Genomic DNA, 19423 nt, shown 5'->3' with positions numbered 1-19423 from the left:
CTGACCTCTTCCCCTAGGTACACTTTCTCCTGCCTGAAGCTGGCAGTCTCCCCACCTCCTCAGGCCTTTTCTTTTCCTCAGAACTAGCTCCTAGGCACCTCCATTGTATATGAGTCACTCACTGGCTTATGGCGTCCTCCTTACACAAAACAAATGCTACAAGCATCTACCGTCATCTCCCAAAAGGCTGTAATAAGTGCTTCCACAGGATATAGTATCTTGGAACATTACTGTACAATAATGTAGCACACATATGACAGGTCCTTTGCAGCTGCATGGGTCTCTGGGAGTTGGCTCTCATGGGCAACAGCAAACCAGACAGCATTCCCTGGATGTGGGTTTGTCTGGAGCAGTGGTTCTCAACCTGTTTACCATTGTGGGCTGCATGTGCAACTCTCTCTGTGTTATGCGGGCCAAATCCACACAATATATATACTGCCTATACGGCCCTGAGGATGTCATATGGGCCGCAGCTGTGTGCTGATTGGGCCACAGATTGAGAACCACTGATCTGGAGAGATGTGTAATAGACTGCTTGCAAGTGACGGTCTCATAGGGTAGGGATAAGTTGGTTCTGCTGGCTCACTGAGGCAGGTGAATCTTTACTACACTGATGGAGAGAGGATCTAGGGTGCGTGCTGAGCAGTCCTAGGGGAGGGACTCTAGAAACAGCCCAGCCTAGGGAAGAGATTTGAGCTAAATTTGATGTTATGGTGTTCATTTCTCTGCCACTCTTGCTCATGTTGAGTAGTACGTGACTCTGCATTTAGTCCTATTGAACTTAGTAGGAGGAAAGATGGCCTTTGCAGTGAGAACATTCATGCATCAGGGTTTTGCAAATATCTGAACGGCTCTAGCCGCATTTCTGTGAACTATAACACAAGGGAGACTTCATGATCTCCCTCCGGTGGTCTGTTATCCTTTCTACATAGTGCACTGTGGCATGCAGCAGGAGAGATGCTGTCCATATCACCCTGCAGAGGCACTGCCTAGCCTGTAGGTCAAATTACCTGGAGTTCCTACTCTAACCAGACAGACCCTTAGTCTAGGGCAGGCACTCTTTTAGACTTCATGGACTTCAATGTGTAACCTAATGAAATACCCAAGGTAGTGAAGCCCCTACTAAAAACTCTGGATTGTTACCTATTTAGGATGAATACATTCTAAGGGTGCTTAGCTCTGACATAGCACTGTTCGTCTGCAGACACCAGTGCCTTCCAAAGGAAATGCCGTAGTCTGTAGCTATTTACAAGAGCAGCAAGCACCAGTTATGCAGCAATGTTGTACATTTATAATGGGCCCAAGCCTGTACTCCTTGAAGTTAGTGGCATAGCTCCCACTGACTTCCGTGGTGCAGGATCAGGGCTGGTGGGCCTCACCCCAGGATGCTATGTACTTAGTTGTGCCTGTCCTTTGTGCCAGTGCCTTCCCTCCCTACAGTACATCCCATGCAAAGGCCAGGGACAATTGTAGTCCCCATGACCAAGGAAGCCATGGAATTTCCCCCTTGTGTACCTGGGGTCAGAAACTACTCCCTAATGAGGGAGTTGGGTCCTGGTTCACTGCATTGGCCCATAGAGCTAGGTGGGCATGACAAGGGATGTAGGCTGCACCATCCTAATGGATATAGAGCGTGCATTCTCGGGAACTGGCTAAGACATCCTCCTGTCTCAGAGCTATGATGCATTTGCTCTGAATGCTAGTGGCTAAATGCTATAATCTGCCTCTTGACAAGTTGTATAGCTACTGGATTTGTATTTGTACTCACTCACATGCGGCAAGCATGGCAATTGCCAACTTATGCCTAAAAGAAATCATATCGAAAAGCCAGTTGCATGGGTGCATAAGTGCATTTGATTTGCAACCGCAAGGATGAAGTCAAAGCAAAGACACAAAGACATTTCATCAGATGGCATAAAGGCAAGGTACAAGAGGCAACACTGGGATAGCTGTGCCCTTTGTGCTTACGCTTGCCTCTGCATTTTCCACACAGCCCTGCCACATTGACTGCTCAGGGAATCCGACAGGGGTCTTGTAGGAGAAAGGCTGTATTGTAATGCACACACGTACGAGGGCAGAATTAAGGCTGTGCTGACACTTTTCATGATGGACTGACTTCTGTTGGTGAGCAAGCCAAGCTTTCGAGCTTACACGAGCCCTTCTTCAGGTCTGGGAAACATACTCAATGCTCTGGTCTACGCTACAGAATAACTTTGGTATAAGTACATATTCACATCCCTAAGTGATGCAGTTACCCCAGCCTAAGCGCCAGCGTAGACAGCACTTTGTTGGCGGGAGGGCTTCTCCCCCCCGATATGGCTACTGCTTCTCAGGGATTTGTAACTATGTCGATGGGAGAAGTTTGCCCACTGGCGTAGGAGCATATTCACTTAAGCACTACAGCGGTACAGCTGCATTGGTGCAGCTGTGCCAATACATCATTTTAAGGGTAGACCTGTCCAGAGTATGTTTCCCAGACCTGAAAAACAGCTCTGCGTAAGCTTGAAATCTTGTCTCGCTCACCAACAGAAGCTGATCCAGTAAAAGATATTACCTCACCCCCTTGTCTCTCTAATACCCGAGACTGACAAGGCTACAATACTGCCTACTTTTCATGATATCATTCCCTGAGTTCTGAGCACTTCAGTTTGCAATCTTACCTTGCTCTTAATGAAGGATTTTTGTAATGGAATTTTATACATCTCTCCCCTGTCTCTCCTGAGTCTCCTTCCCTAAGCTAAATAGGCCTAAGACCTGATCCTGCAAGTTATTCCACATGGGTGGCTGGATTTCTGTCCACTGATTTCTATGGGGTTCTGCATGCTCCATTTGCTGGATCAAAACTCCTATCTTTAAAAACTCTCTCCTCATCCCAAAGTCTTTACAAGCCTCTAATGATTTCCTTTGCCTTCCTCTGGCCCTTTCCTATTTCTGCTTTCTGAGATGGGGTGCCCAAAGTGATGGCATCAGTTTATTTATTGGCTTTATAATCTTGTCAACCTCACTCTCCATCCCTTTCTTAAGAAAGCCTATTATCCTCCTGGCTTTTTGATCACCACTGAGCAGAAGTTTGCATTGAACTATTACGCCAGGCTGATCTATTTTTCCTGAGTGCTTGCAATTAAGTTAGAACCCTTCCGAGTATGAGCTGCTCAGATGGTTATTCCACTATGCAGTACCTTGCTATGCTATATTTCTGCTTGACACCATCTTGCCCAAACATCTAGCTTTGTAAATTCCCCCTGAAGTACCTGGCGACCCTGTCTAGTCTGACTAAGCTCAATAATTTTGTGTACTCCAGATTTTTTTTTGCCTTTCAAGTAAGGCATCTCCCGTTTCAATAAAAAGCCTCTATTTAACTGTTCCATCAACAGCTCAAGGCATGGCCCTGGATTAAATTTCTTACTGATATAGCTGGTTGAAATTTTTCTATCAAAACTTGGTTTGCAATGGAAAATAGGGTTTTCAGCTCAATGAAAATCTTGGCAGAAAGTGACTGCATTCCTCAAAACACTGGAGGTTTTTAGAACAGGTGGCACAAACCCCTGTCAGGGAGGGGGTTTACGTCCAGGTTTGCTTAGTCCTGTCTCAGCACAGGGGCTGGACTTGATGATCTTGCAAGGTCCCTTCCACCCTGACATTTCTATGATTCTACACCAAGGCCTTAACCACAAAACCAAGCCCCCAGCCTCCCCTTCCCTGTCACTTACCCACCAACTTTATTTTCTCCCTAATACTGAGACACTAACTCATGGCCAGGAAGTGACATATCCCATTTAGTCACCTCACCCAACAATTGCTTTTACTGGAGGAAACGGACCATGCAGTGGCATTAAAGGGATGAGCACTATTTTGTTTAAGTATTCCTACTGTTGATACTTTGCTTACTTAGCTATTAATCAAACAGTGGCCACAGGCCCAATGAAATGAGATTATTGTAATTGATATGGCACATTCAAGAAACACTAGGGCACTGTATTTTTGTATTAAGAATGGAAATGATCGGGCATTGTTCTGTGAATAGCCAGTTGCAGTTTTTAATATATGAAAGACTGTTATTAGGCCAGGCACTCTATGTTCTGTATTTTGCCTCTATGTAAGTGATGATGGTTAGAAAAAAGGGCTTAGCTTTTCTTTACAAGTCATCTGAATTGGACACTGGACTGTGCATTTGCCCCCTGCACTCGAGTCTACCACACTGCTGTGGAGCGCAGCCATTTTCCTCTGGTGTGCACCTGGAGCCTTGCAGGCATAGAAAAGTTGTAAGTGATGTTTAGATTATGCACTATGGATCACAAAGAACTTGTTATTTCAAATAAATAAGAACAGACATACCCACAAAAAGTGGAATTCTCTGTTTTGTCGCTCAGTAAAATAAATGTAGTTTTGTTAGCCCTTCTGGGACCTGATGGGACTCCTGGTTGCTCCCTTGCATTGGGGGGTCCTGTATGAGCACCCGTGTCATTGGTTTTATGCAGCGTTGCCAACTCTTGCAATTTTATTGCGAGTCTTGTGATATTTAGGGCTTTCCTTAAGACCCAGCTCCTACAGTCTCCGCATTTTAAAAAAAATACAGTAAATTTCTAGCCGTTGTGGTTATAGTGAAAGGCTTGAAAATGTGATCCTTTCATGCTCTACAACAAGGCGGCAAATAAAACACCCTCCCCGCCCCCCAGTCTATTTTTGTAAGTTAATATCATGATTTTTTGGGGCCTGACTCCTGATATTTGAATGCTTGGAGTTGGTGATACTGTGCATGATCAAAATATATCTCAGCTGGACTGGTTTTGGTCATGGTCTCTTGAATGTCAATTGTGCCTGGTTGGCCCAACCCATAGTAAGGGGTGGAGGGAACAGTGGAGACATTCTGACACAGGAGACACAAGGCATCCTGGAGCAACCAGGTTCTTAGGATGTAACTTCCAATTTCCTTAATGAAGGCTTCCTTGCTCACCCTGTTTGATTCAGTCTGTTAAAAGAAGACAGAACGCCATGGAGTATGGAACTATAGGAATACTTATATCAGCTGATAATACGTTGCTATGAAGAACAGTCTCTTCTTTGCCTCTCTCAGGCCCCTTTGCTAAGTCTCTGCTAACCATGACTGCTTCTGAGGCAGTCTAATCAGTCCGAGACCTATCTCCAAACAACAGGTATTAGAGGACTCTTCAGATGTTTCACTAGAAACACTTCTAGCAGCTATTCACACTCAACCACCTAATTTTGATTCATCTGGATCAAAGCTGAATCTGGTCTCATCAGAGGTGTTCCATGCAGAACAAAGGACCTGAATGCAGAAAAATGTGTGAGAGATCAAGGGAGAATATTAAAGAAACAAAAGTTCAGAATGAGAACATGGGATTGCAACTCTGGCAGGGGTTTGAATAAAATACAGCAATTTTCTACACTGAAAAACTGAGGGCATGGAAAATTTTTTAAAGCTTACAGAGATATTAGGCATTTTGGAATCTGTGGAAAAGAGGAGTTAGTTCTTTGAAATACTTTCCAGGGTACTGAATTGTCTTCTCAAATTTCAGCTCTCTACCCTATTAGATAGTCTAAAAATATTCCGCATACCTTTCAAATCTCTCCCAGTTTAACAAGTGTCTGCTTTAGCTGTCTCAACAAGAATGGTCACACGGTAATTTTAGCAATACCATAGGAGTGGGTATTAAGACTATGATATGGAGAAGAAATTGATCCTTACTTTCCTCAATATCAGCAGAACTACTCAAAATTGTACCACATGGAATTCTTGTTTCTAGGTTTCCAAGTTTCCCACAAAATTGAAGATTAAAGATTAAAAAACAAAAACAAAAACCCCCACTTTTTTTGTAAACTAGGATTTATTTTATCCACACAATCAGTTCAAAAGCATGCTTGTTGAAATGGAGAGGACAGTGTGGGTCTTGATGACGCTGTGTCAGATAATTCTTTGTTGCCTGACTACAAAGGTTTGTTGGTTTCTAAACCTCTCCTTTTCTTTTGCCATTTTTTGTTTCCATGTTAGATGGCAAACCAATAGCTTGTGTGTCTGTCCCTTTCCATGCCTAAATGCAATGGGCCCAGTTCACATACCCTTCCTCACACTGACTAGCACATGAGCTGTTCCAGTGGATTCTGTAAGGAGCTGGGTAACTGGGATGGCAGGGTTGGACTATGCTGGGAGAGGGATCCTGGGGGGAGTGCAATTAGAGTCAGTGACACTGATGTTGTTACTGGGGCATTGTGATTGTGGGGGTGGTGGTAATTGACATCATCTGTTATGTGGAGAGCGAGGTCATAGAGTGTAAGGCCAGAAGGGACCGCCAGGTCATCTAGTCTGACCTCCTGCCTAGCACAGGCCGCTAAACCCCCACCCAGTTACCCCTGAATGGAGCCCAATAACCTGTATTAGATTAAAGTATTACAGCCCTCAGGAGACTAAAATGCAGGGACAGGGAATTGCTAAAGGGCATGTGAAAAAAGGGCATGTAAAAGCTACTAGGCTAGAAAGGAAAGAAAGGCAGCTGAGTAGTAACATTCTTGCTACATAAACAGGCTCTTCTCAAAGAGGGTCTCAAGGTGCTTTATGCCCATTAATAAACAGCGGCGCAACATCTCCCCCATTTCTGGTTCTGTAGAACTAAAGCTGATCCAAACCTGTTACTGAGATGAGACACAAGAGGAATCTTTTATCCCACCCAGCCCATTCTTCCTCTTTGGTGGTTTGGATAATATGAACCTCAGAGCCCATCCAGCCCTGGTTTTGGTTTGGAAAAAATAAAACCTGACTAATGAGGTTTCGCAAAAACAAGACACAAGACTCCTTGGCCCATTTCTAATTAGCACATAGCATCATTTGTTGAAATACAGAGCTGGTGATTCCAGTCACAAGCTCCCTTTGCCAGCGGGTCTGGTAACACCCAATGCCAGCTGATAGGAGGTAGGGAACATGGTGCTATTGGCTCCATGCCACCTGCTCTTCCCAGTCCTCTCTGAAAGCTCCTGTCAGGTCCTGGGCAGCTCCCTCCTTCCCTGCCAGGCTTCTCTCTGCTCCCTGCAGGGGAACAGGGAACCCAGAGCTGTAGTGGGAAGCACCTTTCTTCCTACCCCCAACAGCCAGCCAGCAGCCCCTGTCCTGTGGAACATGACCGGAGAGTGAGATGAACGAGGTGTAGAGGATGATCTGGCTGTGATACGGGAGAGATGTACAGCACAGTGCAGCTAACAACTCTGGGAGTCCTTGGTGAGCCTTCTCTATATAGCTACTGATTCCTTACACTTCTGTCGTGTACCCTTTTCTCTGTCTCCTCAAAGCTTCTCTTCACAGGGAGCTCTCCCCAGGTTGCTGCCCACTCTCCTCACTCCTCTGTACCTGCTCTGTCCTTTGAGGCAAGGTGGAGCTGCAGCAAACATAGCCTCCAGGTGAGGGTGTACCATTGACTGACATAAGGGTGAGACACTATTCTCAATATTATTTTCTAGGCCATCCCTTTACCTCCTCATGTTTTTGTTCTACTGCAGCTGATGTTTAGCGACAGTGGGACAGACACTGAAAAAAGGACTCACAAAAGGGTCCTAACTATTTAAACACACAGTACATAATTTCCTATTATGCCAGATGAAAACCTCAAGTTTCACTCTGCATTTTGTTAATGGGTCCCAGTTAATGGTTGCCAATTAAATATCAGGAGTGTCAGAGAAATATGCACTGTGGATCCATGCAAATCCAGAGTAATTTATAGCAATATACCAGATAGCAGAAATTGGAGCTGTATGTTTTAATATCAGTAGCACCAACAGATTAAAATGGCAGTAAGAGTAGCATAGCCAAAAGTACATTACTCTCATTTCACTGGTTTTCCATTCACTTATATACCAATATTAGTGACGCAGAAAACATCTTTTGGGATCTAAAAGAAACAAAGAAAGGCTTGCCAGACACAGTAACTATTTCTGGAATGGATTAAGGACATTTTGTTTTTAAAAAACCCAATCCAGTGCAGTTAATGTCATACCTACATGAGGTGTAAAAAAACCCAACACTCTGCAGGCCGTGGAGAAAGCAAAAGTGTGGATTGACACATGTTACTTTTGCACTCCATGAAACTAGAATTCTATTCTGAGGAAGAAACCTTGGGTTTGCTGAAGTTAAGACTGTAAATATCAGTTACAAGTTGTTATCAAAACATTAGAAAGCCTGAAAATTCAAAGCTAAAGCTATACTTTAAATAACCCACAGCCATCACAAAGGGAAACACACCATTGGGGTCTCCCATGTGGTGTCAGTGTTACTAGTTAGCTCTTCATCCAGACCTGGATTTCTGCCTGTTCCCTCTGAATCCCAAATACATAGCACAGGGGAAAGATGGCAGAGATCATGTCAGGAAATTAAATTACTTTTTTACCTGGCACTGAAGTTCCCAACGCAACAAACACGACTGCAGTCACTGAATCCTTCAGGCCAATGGTGCAGCCAAAATGGGATGCCAAGTCCCCGATGAAAGCCGTCAGCAAACCAATCATTAGGATGGAGACGACGAAGCAGGCCCAGCCGTTCCAGTAGTCTGTTGGGGGGACGAAGGCGAAAAGGACTTTCCAGAAGACGGTCAGAAAGTGCATCACATAATCAAAGCAGGAGGGCAGCTTCTCTTCCCCACATTCATCATCGTCATCATCCTCGCCTGGAGCAACAACACCAGAGTCTGATTAAACCCAGAGATGCACAGCTAGGTGTTCCCGCTCCTGCCTAAGTACTTATACGGCCCTTTGTACTGCACTGTTTGAGCCTCGCCCAGTCAGTAATGGAGTTTATCCTCAACACTCCCCTGCGAAGTAGGGATGTGTTATTGTTATTATCACCCCCTTGTTACGGATGGAGAAGTTAGGCCCAGAGAGAATGATGGTGACATTTTCAAAACCACCTAAGTAATTTAGGAAAGTAAATCCCACTGACTTCCAATGAGCTCTGTGCTCCTAAGTGAGCTAGGCACTTGGGAAAATCCCATCCCACGACACTTGTCCAAGGTCACACGAGTGACTGTGGCACAGCAGGCAAGCGAGGCCTATATTTCCCAAAGTTGCTAAGCCTTTGTAGTACTGCTATCTTTCGGGTACAAAACTTGCGACACTCTGAGGGCTGCCAAGCCCTGCCCCCATCATCACAAGCAACCCCATCATACAATCCCACTCATAAATGTGTCCAGCTCTCTCATCAGACAAACTAAGTGTTTGCCCTCACAACTCCTACTGAGAGGCTGTTCCAGAACCTCACCCGTCTGATGGCTAGAAATCTACTTCTAACTTCTAGCCAGAATTTGCTCATGGTCAGTTTATCCCCACTTCCTCTTGTGCCACTATTGTCCTTAACCTTAAATAGCTCCACCCTTCCTGGTGTTTACCCTTGATGCAGTTATAGAGAACAAATGTATCCCCCCTTGGCCGTGTCTGTGCTAGGCGAAACAAGCCCAGACCTTTTAGTACTTGTCTCATACAATAGGCCCTCCAGTCCCCTGATCATCTAGTAGCTCTTCTCTGCACCTGTTCCACCACTGCAGTAGTTGCAACATCCACTGTGTAAGCTGAAGGCCAGGAGGGAAACAGGTTGTTGGTCTCCACTGGAAGCCCCAGATAAATTACAAGAGGGGACTAGCTTCCCCGCCACCCCAAACAGGACTAAGAATATCTGTTAATGGGAAGAAAACCTGGACATTTAGAGTCTGTGATGGCTCTTGGTTTGGTTCAAGGATTAGAGACATTAGAAGCCAGAGAATAGTATCACTGAACTGAAATGGCCAAGAGTGTAGTTACAGGGACTGAGGAAGATAAAGCTCCTGAAATGAAAGGTAATAAGATCACTGTGTTCTGAATGGGGCTGGAAGAGGAAGGATGTGGGAGGAGTGAACCTAAACCTGCTCAGAAACCTTCTTTAGGTTCAAAATTATTATTAAATTGTGTTAGGAGCTCCAGTCATAACCCAGGACCATTGTGCTAGGTGCTGCACAAACACAGAAGCTCCCAACCTTCCTTCTCTAGACCACTCTATATTTAAATGCTTTTATCATTTCCCCTCTTGCTCATCTGTTTTCTGAGGTAACAATCCCAATCTTTTCAACCCACTCTGAATGACAGTTTTCCCAGGTCCTTGATCATTCTTGTTGCTCTTCTCTGAACCATCCCAGTTCTGCAATATCCTTTATGAGGTGGGGTGCTCAATACTGCACACAGTGTTCCAGGTGAGGTGACCCCTCATCTCACTGACTGATAAAAAGGCATTATTAGACAATTCTCTGTATTATTCTCCATCACATACTTTATGCATGTAAACAGTGTGTTAGGTAGTTTGATCGCACTGTGCATTGCTCAGAGTCTCTGCTGAGCTGTCTGCAATGATGTCCAGGTCCCTTTCCTGGGCGGATACTGCTAATTTAGAACCCTGTAAGGTTTATGAGTAGTTTATACTTCCCCTCCCTGCAAAGTGCATTCCTTTGCATTTATCAACAATGAACTTCAGAGACTGCTGCACTGGGGAGAGGGGTAAAACAAGGTCTAGCCAGGGCCAACCCTTTCCCCGCAGCAACTCCCTGGGCCTAGAACCACGTAGGGAGACCCCCACCAGTCTGGTGAAGTAGACGACCATGTGGCTTTGGTGAAAAGATGCAGAAACAGGAACTAGCCAGAGACTCCAGCTGGTCAGAGCAGGAGCAAAATCAGCCAAATCTGGATTCCCCTGGACATTCAGTTTTGACTGGACTTTCTCTGTCCTATGCTGATTAGCTGTTTGCTCCAACCCACCACCTCCCTCCCAGTCTCTTCATCTCAGCTTCACGCCTCCTCTGCTCTGTCCCCTTCACTGCCCTTTTCCCAGCAACATCCCTTCTCCCTTTCCTTGTCTTTCTGTTTAGGTTATCCCCTCCAAACTAAACCTGTGATGGTACTTTACCTCTCACCAACCTGCTGCATGATCTTGGGCAAGTCATTTCCCTCTGTCTCTCTGTTCTGTTTAGGCTGAAAACTCTTTGGGGAAAAGTCTCTCTTGCAATTTTTTGTTGTTGCTGTTGTTCAGCACCTAGCATAATGAAGCCCTGATCTCATCTGTCTAGGTCTTCATGAAACACAAATAATGATTTAATATTGTTTTGGTCAGCTTCCCTATCCTCCACAGGATGTATCCTTTGCAATCTCTTAACCATCTGCCATTGAGTTACTGTGCGCCTGCTGCAGAAGTGGAAAGGTGCAGCAGTTCTGTCTGTTTTAAGGGTGTTTGTCATGCTGAGTTGTCAGCATGTCCCCCAGGTAAAGGGGTGATTTGCCTCCTGCCTAACTGGTCTGAATTCTTAGGGGTACTGAACGTCTGCCTGGCAGGAAAGACACATTGCTGAGCTGAGAATTCAGTTCCAGGGTGGGATTTAGTCCAACAGCACAATGCACTAACACACCAATGTACAAGAGACCTGAAGAGCAGCTTCTCTCTCTCTCCAACAGATGCTGGTCTTAAAACACATGACCTCACCCACCTTGTCTCTTTTACATACAAAGAGAATCTGCAGAACCAAATCTGGCACATTTCCCCCTCTTGACTTCAGGAGACTGCTGCTCTTCTAATTTCTCTTTGATTTGCCCAAAGCACTAGTTTAATGGGATCAGAGACAATGTTTAGCCTACTGCGTCAATCCGGGAGGTGTGTTGTGACTCAGGGTCAGTGTACTTCCCTTCTTCCCAATGCTCTAGACTTTGATTTCTAGTCTGTCTTGACATCCACTCTCCATGGCTTTCCAGGCGGAGGATGCCGACAGGTCTGATGGGCTGGTAACATGCTGACTTACTCAAGGGTCTCTGACAGCACGGCTTGCATTCCTCAGTATTGGAATTTAAGTTCCAAAGCAATAAACAGCTTCCATGAGTCATAGCTGACTAACTGTAGCCAGGCTTCACTGGTTGAGCAGAGATGCTAAAGGATGCTCTTATGGTGAAGGCAGGTGAGGGATGCAGGAGATCAGTGTATGATCCCCAGCTCTGGCAAAGACACCCTGTGTGACTTTTGGTACGTCACTTGATTTCTGTGCCTCATTTCCCCAGCTGTACAATGGGGATTGTAAATGGCACCTTTATCCCTCGTCTATCTGAACTGTGAGCTCTTTGGGGCAGGACTATTTTTACTCTGGATATGTACAGCACCTAGCCCACTAAGGCCTCAATCTTGGTTAGGGTCTCTGGGCACTAGCCAAGAGGTGGGAGGTTCACATCTGTGTCAAGTCCGTTTCCTCTGGAACACTGACCTAGATTTCCAAAAGCAGCTAGTGATTTTGTGTGCCCGACAAGAGACAGCTTAAAGGGATTGTCAGAGCAGGGGCTCAAACCTTCTGAAAATCAGTTCTCTTTAAGGTGCCTCACATTAGATACCCACAATTCCTGGCCATTTATGAAAAAGATAAGGCCATTACTTTCTTTTTCTCCTTTTGTTTCCTACACCATGGCCCTATGTGCAGTGATGAGCTGCCAAAATCTTAACAACCAGTTCCCTATAAAAAGTTCTGATTTAAGGGATGTGCCCCAATATGTATTTTTTGTACCAACAGGGCTATCATATATCCGTATTTTCCTGGGAAGAATTTTTAAAATTTAAAAATTCCTCCCGGACAGCGATTTAAGAACCAAAAAGCCTGACCTGTCCGGGAAAATACGGGTGTGTGTTAACCCTGCCGAAAGTTCTTTTTAAAAAAGATGGGCCTGAACTAGAAATGAGCTCCGTTTCACATGTGTGGGTCCCCGCCACTCCCTGGGGGTGTGCTCGGGTGACCAGATGTCCCGATTTTATAGGGACAGTCCTGGTTTTGGGGTCTTTTTCTTATATAGGCTCCTATTACCCCCCCCCCCCCGTCCTGATTTTTCACACTTGCTCCCTGGTCACGCTAGGGTGTGCACATGTGTGGGTCCCAGTTGCTCCCTGCCCCCCTCATTGAAGCAGGTGTGCAGGGTTACTGCCCTGAGAACTGCAGGGCACCAGTGGATGTGGGGTCAGCTGCAGACAGGGCCGTGGGGCAGGGCTAGCTGGAGGCAGGGGGTGCGGGGCTGGCTGCGGGCAGGGCAGGGGGTGCGGGGTTGGCTGGAGACAGGAGGGTGCGGGGTTGGCTGGAGGTAGGGACTGGCTGCAGGCAGGGCAGGGGGGTGCAGGGCTGGCTGCGGGCAGGACGTTCGGGGGTGGCTGGAGGCAGGGGATGGCTGCGGGTAGGGCAGGGGGTGTGTGCAGCAGGGGTTGGCTGGGTACGGGACAAGGGGTGCGGCAGGGGCTGACTGCAGGCAGAGGGTGCAGGGCTGGCTGGAGACAGGACAGGGGGTGCGTGCAGCAGGGCCTGGCTGCAGGCAGGGCAGGGGGTGCATGCGGCAGGGGCTAGCTGCAGGCAAGGGGTGCAGGGGTGGCTGGAGACGGAGGCTGGTGTAGGCAGGGCAGGGGGTGCGGCAGGGGCTGGCTGGAGGCAGGGGGTGGCTGGCTGCAAGCAGGGGGTGCGGGGTGGCTGGAGGAAGGGGCTGGCTGCGGGCAGGGGGTGCGGGGTGGCTGGAGGCAGGGCAGGGGGTGCAGCAGGGGGCTGGCTGTGGGTAGGGCAGGGGGTGCGGTAGGGGCTGGTTGGAGGCAGAGGGTGGCTGGAGACGGAGGCTGGCTGCAGGCAGGAGGTGCGGGGGCGGCTGGAGGCAGGGTGAGGGTGCAGCAGGGGCTGGTTGGAGGTGGGGGTGCAGCAGGGGCTGGCTGCAGGGCAGGAGGTGCGGGGGTGGCTGCAGGCAGGGGGTGGTGGCAGGAGAGGGCAGGGGGTGGGTGGCGGCAGGGGCTGGCGGCAGGGCAAGGCAGGGGGTGCGGGGATGGCTGCAGGGCAGGGGATGGCTGCAGGGCAGGGGATGGCTGCAGGGGCTGGTGGCAGGGCAGGGCAGGGCAGGGGGTGGCTGGAGACGGGGGCTGGGGGCAGGGCAGGGCAGGGGGTGCGGGGGTGGCTGGAGGCAGGGGATGGCTGCAGGGCAGTGGGTGCAGCAGGGGCTGGCTGCGGGCAGGGGGTGCAGGGGTGGCTGGAGGTGCAGGGCGTGGCTGGAGGCAGGGGCTGGCTGCGGGCAGGGCAGGGGGTGCAACGGGGGCAGCTGGAGACGGGGGGCTGGCTGGAGATGGGGTGCAGGGGGTGGCTGGAGGCAGGGGCTGGCTGCGGGCAGGGCAGGGAGTGCAGTAGGTGGCTGGAGGCAGGGCAGGGGCTGCGGCGGGGGCGGCTGGAGGCGGGGGCTGGCTGGAGATGGGGCGCAGGGAGTGCGGCTGGAGGCAGGGCAGGGGGTGCGGTGGGGGCAGCTGGAGGCGGGGGCTGGCTGCAGGCAGGGGGTGCGGGGGCGGCTGGAGGCGGGGGCTGGCTGGAGATGGGGCGCAGGGGGTGCGGGGCTGGATGCAGGCAGGGGGTGGCTGCGGGCAGGGGGGTGGGTGCTCATGGGGAGAGCGGCTCGGAGTGGCCCGAGCAGCAGGACGCAGCCCCGGCCCAGCAGAGCAGCCGGGGACCCCCCAGGCAGCAGCGGAAGCCCCAGGGCCAGGGGAGCAGCAGCAGCACCAGGGCTTGTGCCCAGGGCCAGGCGGCAGCCCACATGGCTCCCGCAGCGCAGCGCCCCCGGTGGCCGAAGGAGGAATTACATCACTTCCTGGCCAGAGCTCATCAAAGCCTCAGCGCCCCCTGCGGGGAAGCGGGTTAACAACTGGTTCTAAAACTGCTTCAAAATTTAACAACCGGTTCGCGCAAACTGGCTCCAGTTTACCACTGCCTACGTGTATGTAGCTCTATGTACACAGAACACCTAGTCACAGCTGCTCCACAAAGACAGAGCAGAGAAGCTCTTGCAAATAGGGAGACACTCATGTTTCAGCATGCAAAGGAAAAACAAATGTAATGATGTCACTTGGCTAAATCACAATGGCAAAAGGTGGTGGCATTTATATCTCCCCTCTCCTACACCAAGAGTTGTACAATACACAAGATCACGACTTTTGTGCTGGTCAGAAATTCCTTAAACTGAAACTCAAACAACTAGCCCAAAGTTTTATGGACTGTATTCATTTCCTAATGAAATCAATAGGAGTATTTGCATTGACCTTGATGAGAGCTAAACTGCACTAAACCAAACTGTGCAACAGGGCATCCTAAGGATGTAGTGAGTGGTAATTAACAACTAGCTTGCGCTTTAAGGGGTAACTTGCAGTTGTCCTTTTAACCATCTGTGATCCAACTTTTCCCTTAGGTGTGTGTGGCTAGCAACAGGAGCTGCATATGGGCATCCAAGCACAGAATCTGCATCTCATCATTTTCCTGCAATGCAGTTTCTGTCTGTGCAACAGAGTTGCAGGTTAATTTCACTCAAATTTTGAAATGCTATATGCTGCCTCCAGTAATAAAGAACGCAGGCAGAGCAGCAGATGTTTTAGGAATAAGTTCTTCCAGGACATTAGAAATCAAAGGGGCAATAAGCCAAGGAGGACACTCAGGTTGACTTCAGTCAGTGAATGATCTGGTCCTAGCTGGTCAAATATACCTAATTTAAAGGAACTATTTGCACTAGCTCTAATGTTTGCACAAGCACCTTTTATCTAGAGAGCCAGGAGAAGGGTCTCTTAGTTGTTAGGAAGGCTATAAGTATTGTAATAATGGTGTGCAATTTTCTTAAGCCCCAACTGCTTGCCTGTGTGATTATTTTCCTTTCCATATCTCTTTATGCAATGGTGGCACTTCTTTTGTGTTTAATTTAAAAGGAAAAATGTATAAAGACCCCTGCAAGGAGTGTAAAACGATGTTGCTGTGTATTATGTATTTATTTGTGAGCACCAACTAAAACTGCATTCAAATGGTGGCACAACATAACAAAAAAATTACTAGGAGCACTTCTGGTTTAGTTTTTGTTCTGTCGCCACACATAACAAAAGCAGCATTCTAGCACCAATTGCTAGTGTTGGTATGGAAGGATGCCAGACTGAGAGTTTGGCTGCCCAATATAGCATTTGGTTTTAGAGGAAAAAGCTAATACTGGAAAACACAAATACACCACCCATACAAACCAACATACCTTCCAGAAAAGGAATAGAGATTACATTTTTCAAAAGTTTTTGTTGAGTTGAAAAGTTGAAAAAATGTCAAGTAGAAACTAAACTACACTAATGTTTTGACGTTGCCAAAAATGAAACAGTCCATTTTGTTTCAACCCCAAAATTTTTGTTTTGCTTTGCAGGAATCTTGAGGAAAAAAAGCAAGTGACCGGGGAAGATACACAAACTGCTAGAGGAGATTTAGGCCATGTCTACACTAGAGCTGTACTGATACAGCTGCGCCACTGTAAGATCTCTCATGTAGTCGCTCTATGCTGATGAGAGAGCGCTCTCCCATCGACGTAATTAATCCACCCCAGCGAGTGGCAGTAGCTATGTTGGTGGGAAATGTTCTCCCATCGACGTAGCGCTGTGCCCACTAGTGCTTAGGCCGGTGCAACTTAGGTCACTCGGGGAGGAGCGGGGAGTGGAATGTTCACCCCCATGAACAACATAAATGGTAGTTGCTAGTGACATCCAATCCCTGCAGGTGCAAGGAACGCTGAGACCCCGGCCAGGAATGTGAGGACAAGGACGAGCCCCTAACTGCAGAGGAAGCTACCTCACTGCTGAATGGCTCTGTTCCCAGGCAGAAAATGTTCACAGCATCCCACATCCATGGGCTCCTCCTCCTCCTTGCAGTCCTGGCCAGTGGTCTCTGCTACGCAGGGCCAGGACCACAAGCTCCCCTGCACCTTGGCCAGGCAGGTGCCCAAACCCCAACCCTGCCCCCTAATTTTCTGGAACTGTAAAAATAAAAATGGTTAAAAATTTAAAAAAAAAAATAAAAAATGAAAATTGATATTAGTTTTCTAAACAAAAAAGTAAAAGTACAATTCTGCTAAGCCTACTTGTAAAGGAAGGCACCCGCGCCTCCTCTGGTTATATTGTGAATCTCCTCCCCTGGAATTTTTGGTCAAAATGCATGAAAAGCAAAACAAAGTTTTTTGGATTGAAATGAAGTGTTTCACTTAGACGTTATCAAAATGGCCTGGCTTGGTTGAAACTAGCCCATGAACTATACATGAAGTTGTGAAGAGTTTTGGCTGACCCCAAACTGCATTTTTTTGGCAAATCAAATATTAGTCTGAAAAATCGTGTCCAGCTCTAATTAACACCCAGTGAGGTATAAAGGAGATGAAGCTTTAGAACAGAAGAGACAGTTGAAACTGGTGAAAGTTTTCCAGCTACATTCTGTAGGATATTTTTCCTGGATTCATTCCACCTGGCTTCTAAGCCCTCCAAACTTTGTGGGTCTAAATGTTTTTCACAAATCAAGCTATGGAATCTGTGTCTCACTCGACACTTCAAGATCTTGCAATTTTGCACATACAAAATTTTGCACTGAAACACCACAGCAGCATCAATCGGCAACTTTGAGTGGTGGACAGAAGACAAGGAGAGGGAAAGCAACGCACAGGAAAGTCACAAATATGCAGGACCAAACTGTGGCAAACAGCATCCCCATGTTTCAGGTGGGACAGAGCCACGCTTTATTCAACATGCACCTTAAAGCACAATGTTTAATATGGTAGAAATAAATAATAGGAAGCTTGATTTTATTACCTTGGTAGACAACAAAGGAAACTCCAAACAAACTCTGCTATGTACTGGGGTGTAGGTGGGGAATTTATTTAAGTCTGAATCCTGTGCAGTTCTTAGCTGATCCCACAAAGACTGGGCTGGCTAGACACATCTCTGCTAGCATTATAATTTTGCAACAGGCATTTTAAAATATCTACAGAGCTGTGAGGCAGTGGAGCTGTCGCAGAGTTAAAATCTTTAGGGAGATGATGAAACAGATTTTTAAAAATGAATCTGAGTGTGGCTGTCACAATATTGGTCTGGATCTGTCTATCATTTTTCTGAGGGTTAATAATGAACCTCTGTAGAAGAGCTAGGATAGAGGTTGCTAGGTTGCTTAGAGAGCCATATGCACCCACTCTGAGATGTTAGGCCAAACAACTGCGAGGCATCTTTGCTACAAGAGAAAGTTTCCAACCCTAAAAATAATAAAAATGTAACATTTTGCTCTTTAGTCACCCATGTTGTAGCTCAACTGCAAGGTATGCAGGAATGACTGGCTGGGGGAACCTGTCTGTGGCTTTTGTTATACAGAAAGCCAGACCAGACGATCACAATTGTCTCTTTTGGCCTTAAAACTCCATGAATCATGTATTAACTTTCCTGAATCTAATAAGCACACTGCTACAGAGAGCTAGCCTATATATTCTAAACACGTTATGTCCAAGTGTGATGTCCCTCCTAGCTGTACATCTGGAGTACAGCTGCAGTACTGCCAACCCCAAGTGTAAAGAAAAGAAAAAACCACCATGAATCAATCCCGCCCAAAATCATGAGATTTAATATAATTAATTAAATAAATAATAATGCTGTTGGGGTTATTATTTTCCTTCTGGGTTTTGAGCCTTCATGGCGTGCTCAGGTCACAGGTTCAAGTTTGTCTCTGCAATCAAGAGAGCTAGAATATTACTTTTTTTTTTTTAAATGAAGGCTGAGATTCTCCCTGTGATCACAGGACTCCAGGGGCTGGGCTTTAAGAAACACATCAAATATGGCCAGAATCATGATTAAAAAAAAAAAAAAAATCACAAGACCTGGCAACACTGTTAAAAATGCTCAATGTCTGCTCCCCACCGCATTTGTAGAAGCCAGTGCAAGATTTTAAGGGGGACTCTCACCCATCTGTGTGTAGGGAGACTGCATGGGGACAGACAACTAAATCTCTCCCCCTCCCCATGTATGCTAACAGGAATAAGCCCCCATCCCCCTGTTAGGTGACACAGAAGAGCCCCTAGGCCTGCCTCCTGGCAGCATTAGGAGGAGAGAGCAGCACAGAGGCCCTGGGGCGCAGCCAATGGGAGTGCCTACACATAAGATGGCTGGAGGGGCGCACACTAACAAACAGCCATGCTCCCAAGGTACTGTGTAGGGAAGGTAAAGGAGGATGCACACACGCCCCACCCCCAAAGTGGGGAAAAACCTCCTTTCAAAGTGCTGCAGCAGCTAAATGTGATGGAATGGGGTGGTGGGAGAAGGGGTGCATATTTATGGTCAGTATATTTATGTCTGCATCTGTAATTTTCACTCCATGCATCTGAAGAAGTGGGGTTTTTACCCACGAAAGCTTATGCTCAAATAAATCTGTTAGTCTTTAAGGTGCCACCGGACTTCTTGTTTTTGTGGACACAAACTAACACGGCTATCCCCTGATACATTCAGATCTAGGTAGCCTATAATCTGATCCCAAATGCCTCATTTCTGATTATTAAAAAAGTATTAAATCATCTCTATCAATCAACTTTTCTGAGTGAATGATGGGTGTAT

General features: G+C 47.1%; 1 protein-coding gene across 11 annotated transcripts in view; it reads right to left on the bottom strand.

The window, feature by feature from the left end:
- SLC8A1 (solute carrier family 8 member A1) overlaps positions 1-19423 on the bottom strand; it is a 334656-nt gene that overhangs the window by 2506 nt on the left and 312727 nt on the right. For all 11 annotated transcript variants that reach the window (XM_074949877.1, XM_074949881.1, XM_074949874.1 and 8 more), the window contains one exon: positions 8391-8666. In XM_074949877.1, coding sequence (XP_074805978.1) covers positions 8391-8666 — 276 coding nt within the window. The remainder of the gene's footprint in view (positions 1-8390; positions 8667-19423) is intronic.

The sequence above is a fragment of the Natator depressus genome, chromosome 3 (assembly GCF_965152275.1).
Source record: "Natator depressus isolate rNatDep1 chromosome 3, rNatDep2.hap1, whole genome shotgun sequence".
Lineage (NCBI taxonomy): Eukaryota > Metazoa > Chordata > Testudines > Cheloniidae > Natator > Natator depressus.
This window is presented reverse-complemented; position numbering and strand designations above follow the sequence as displayed.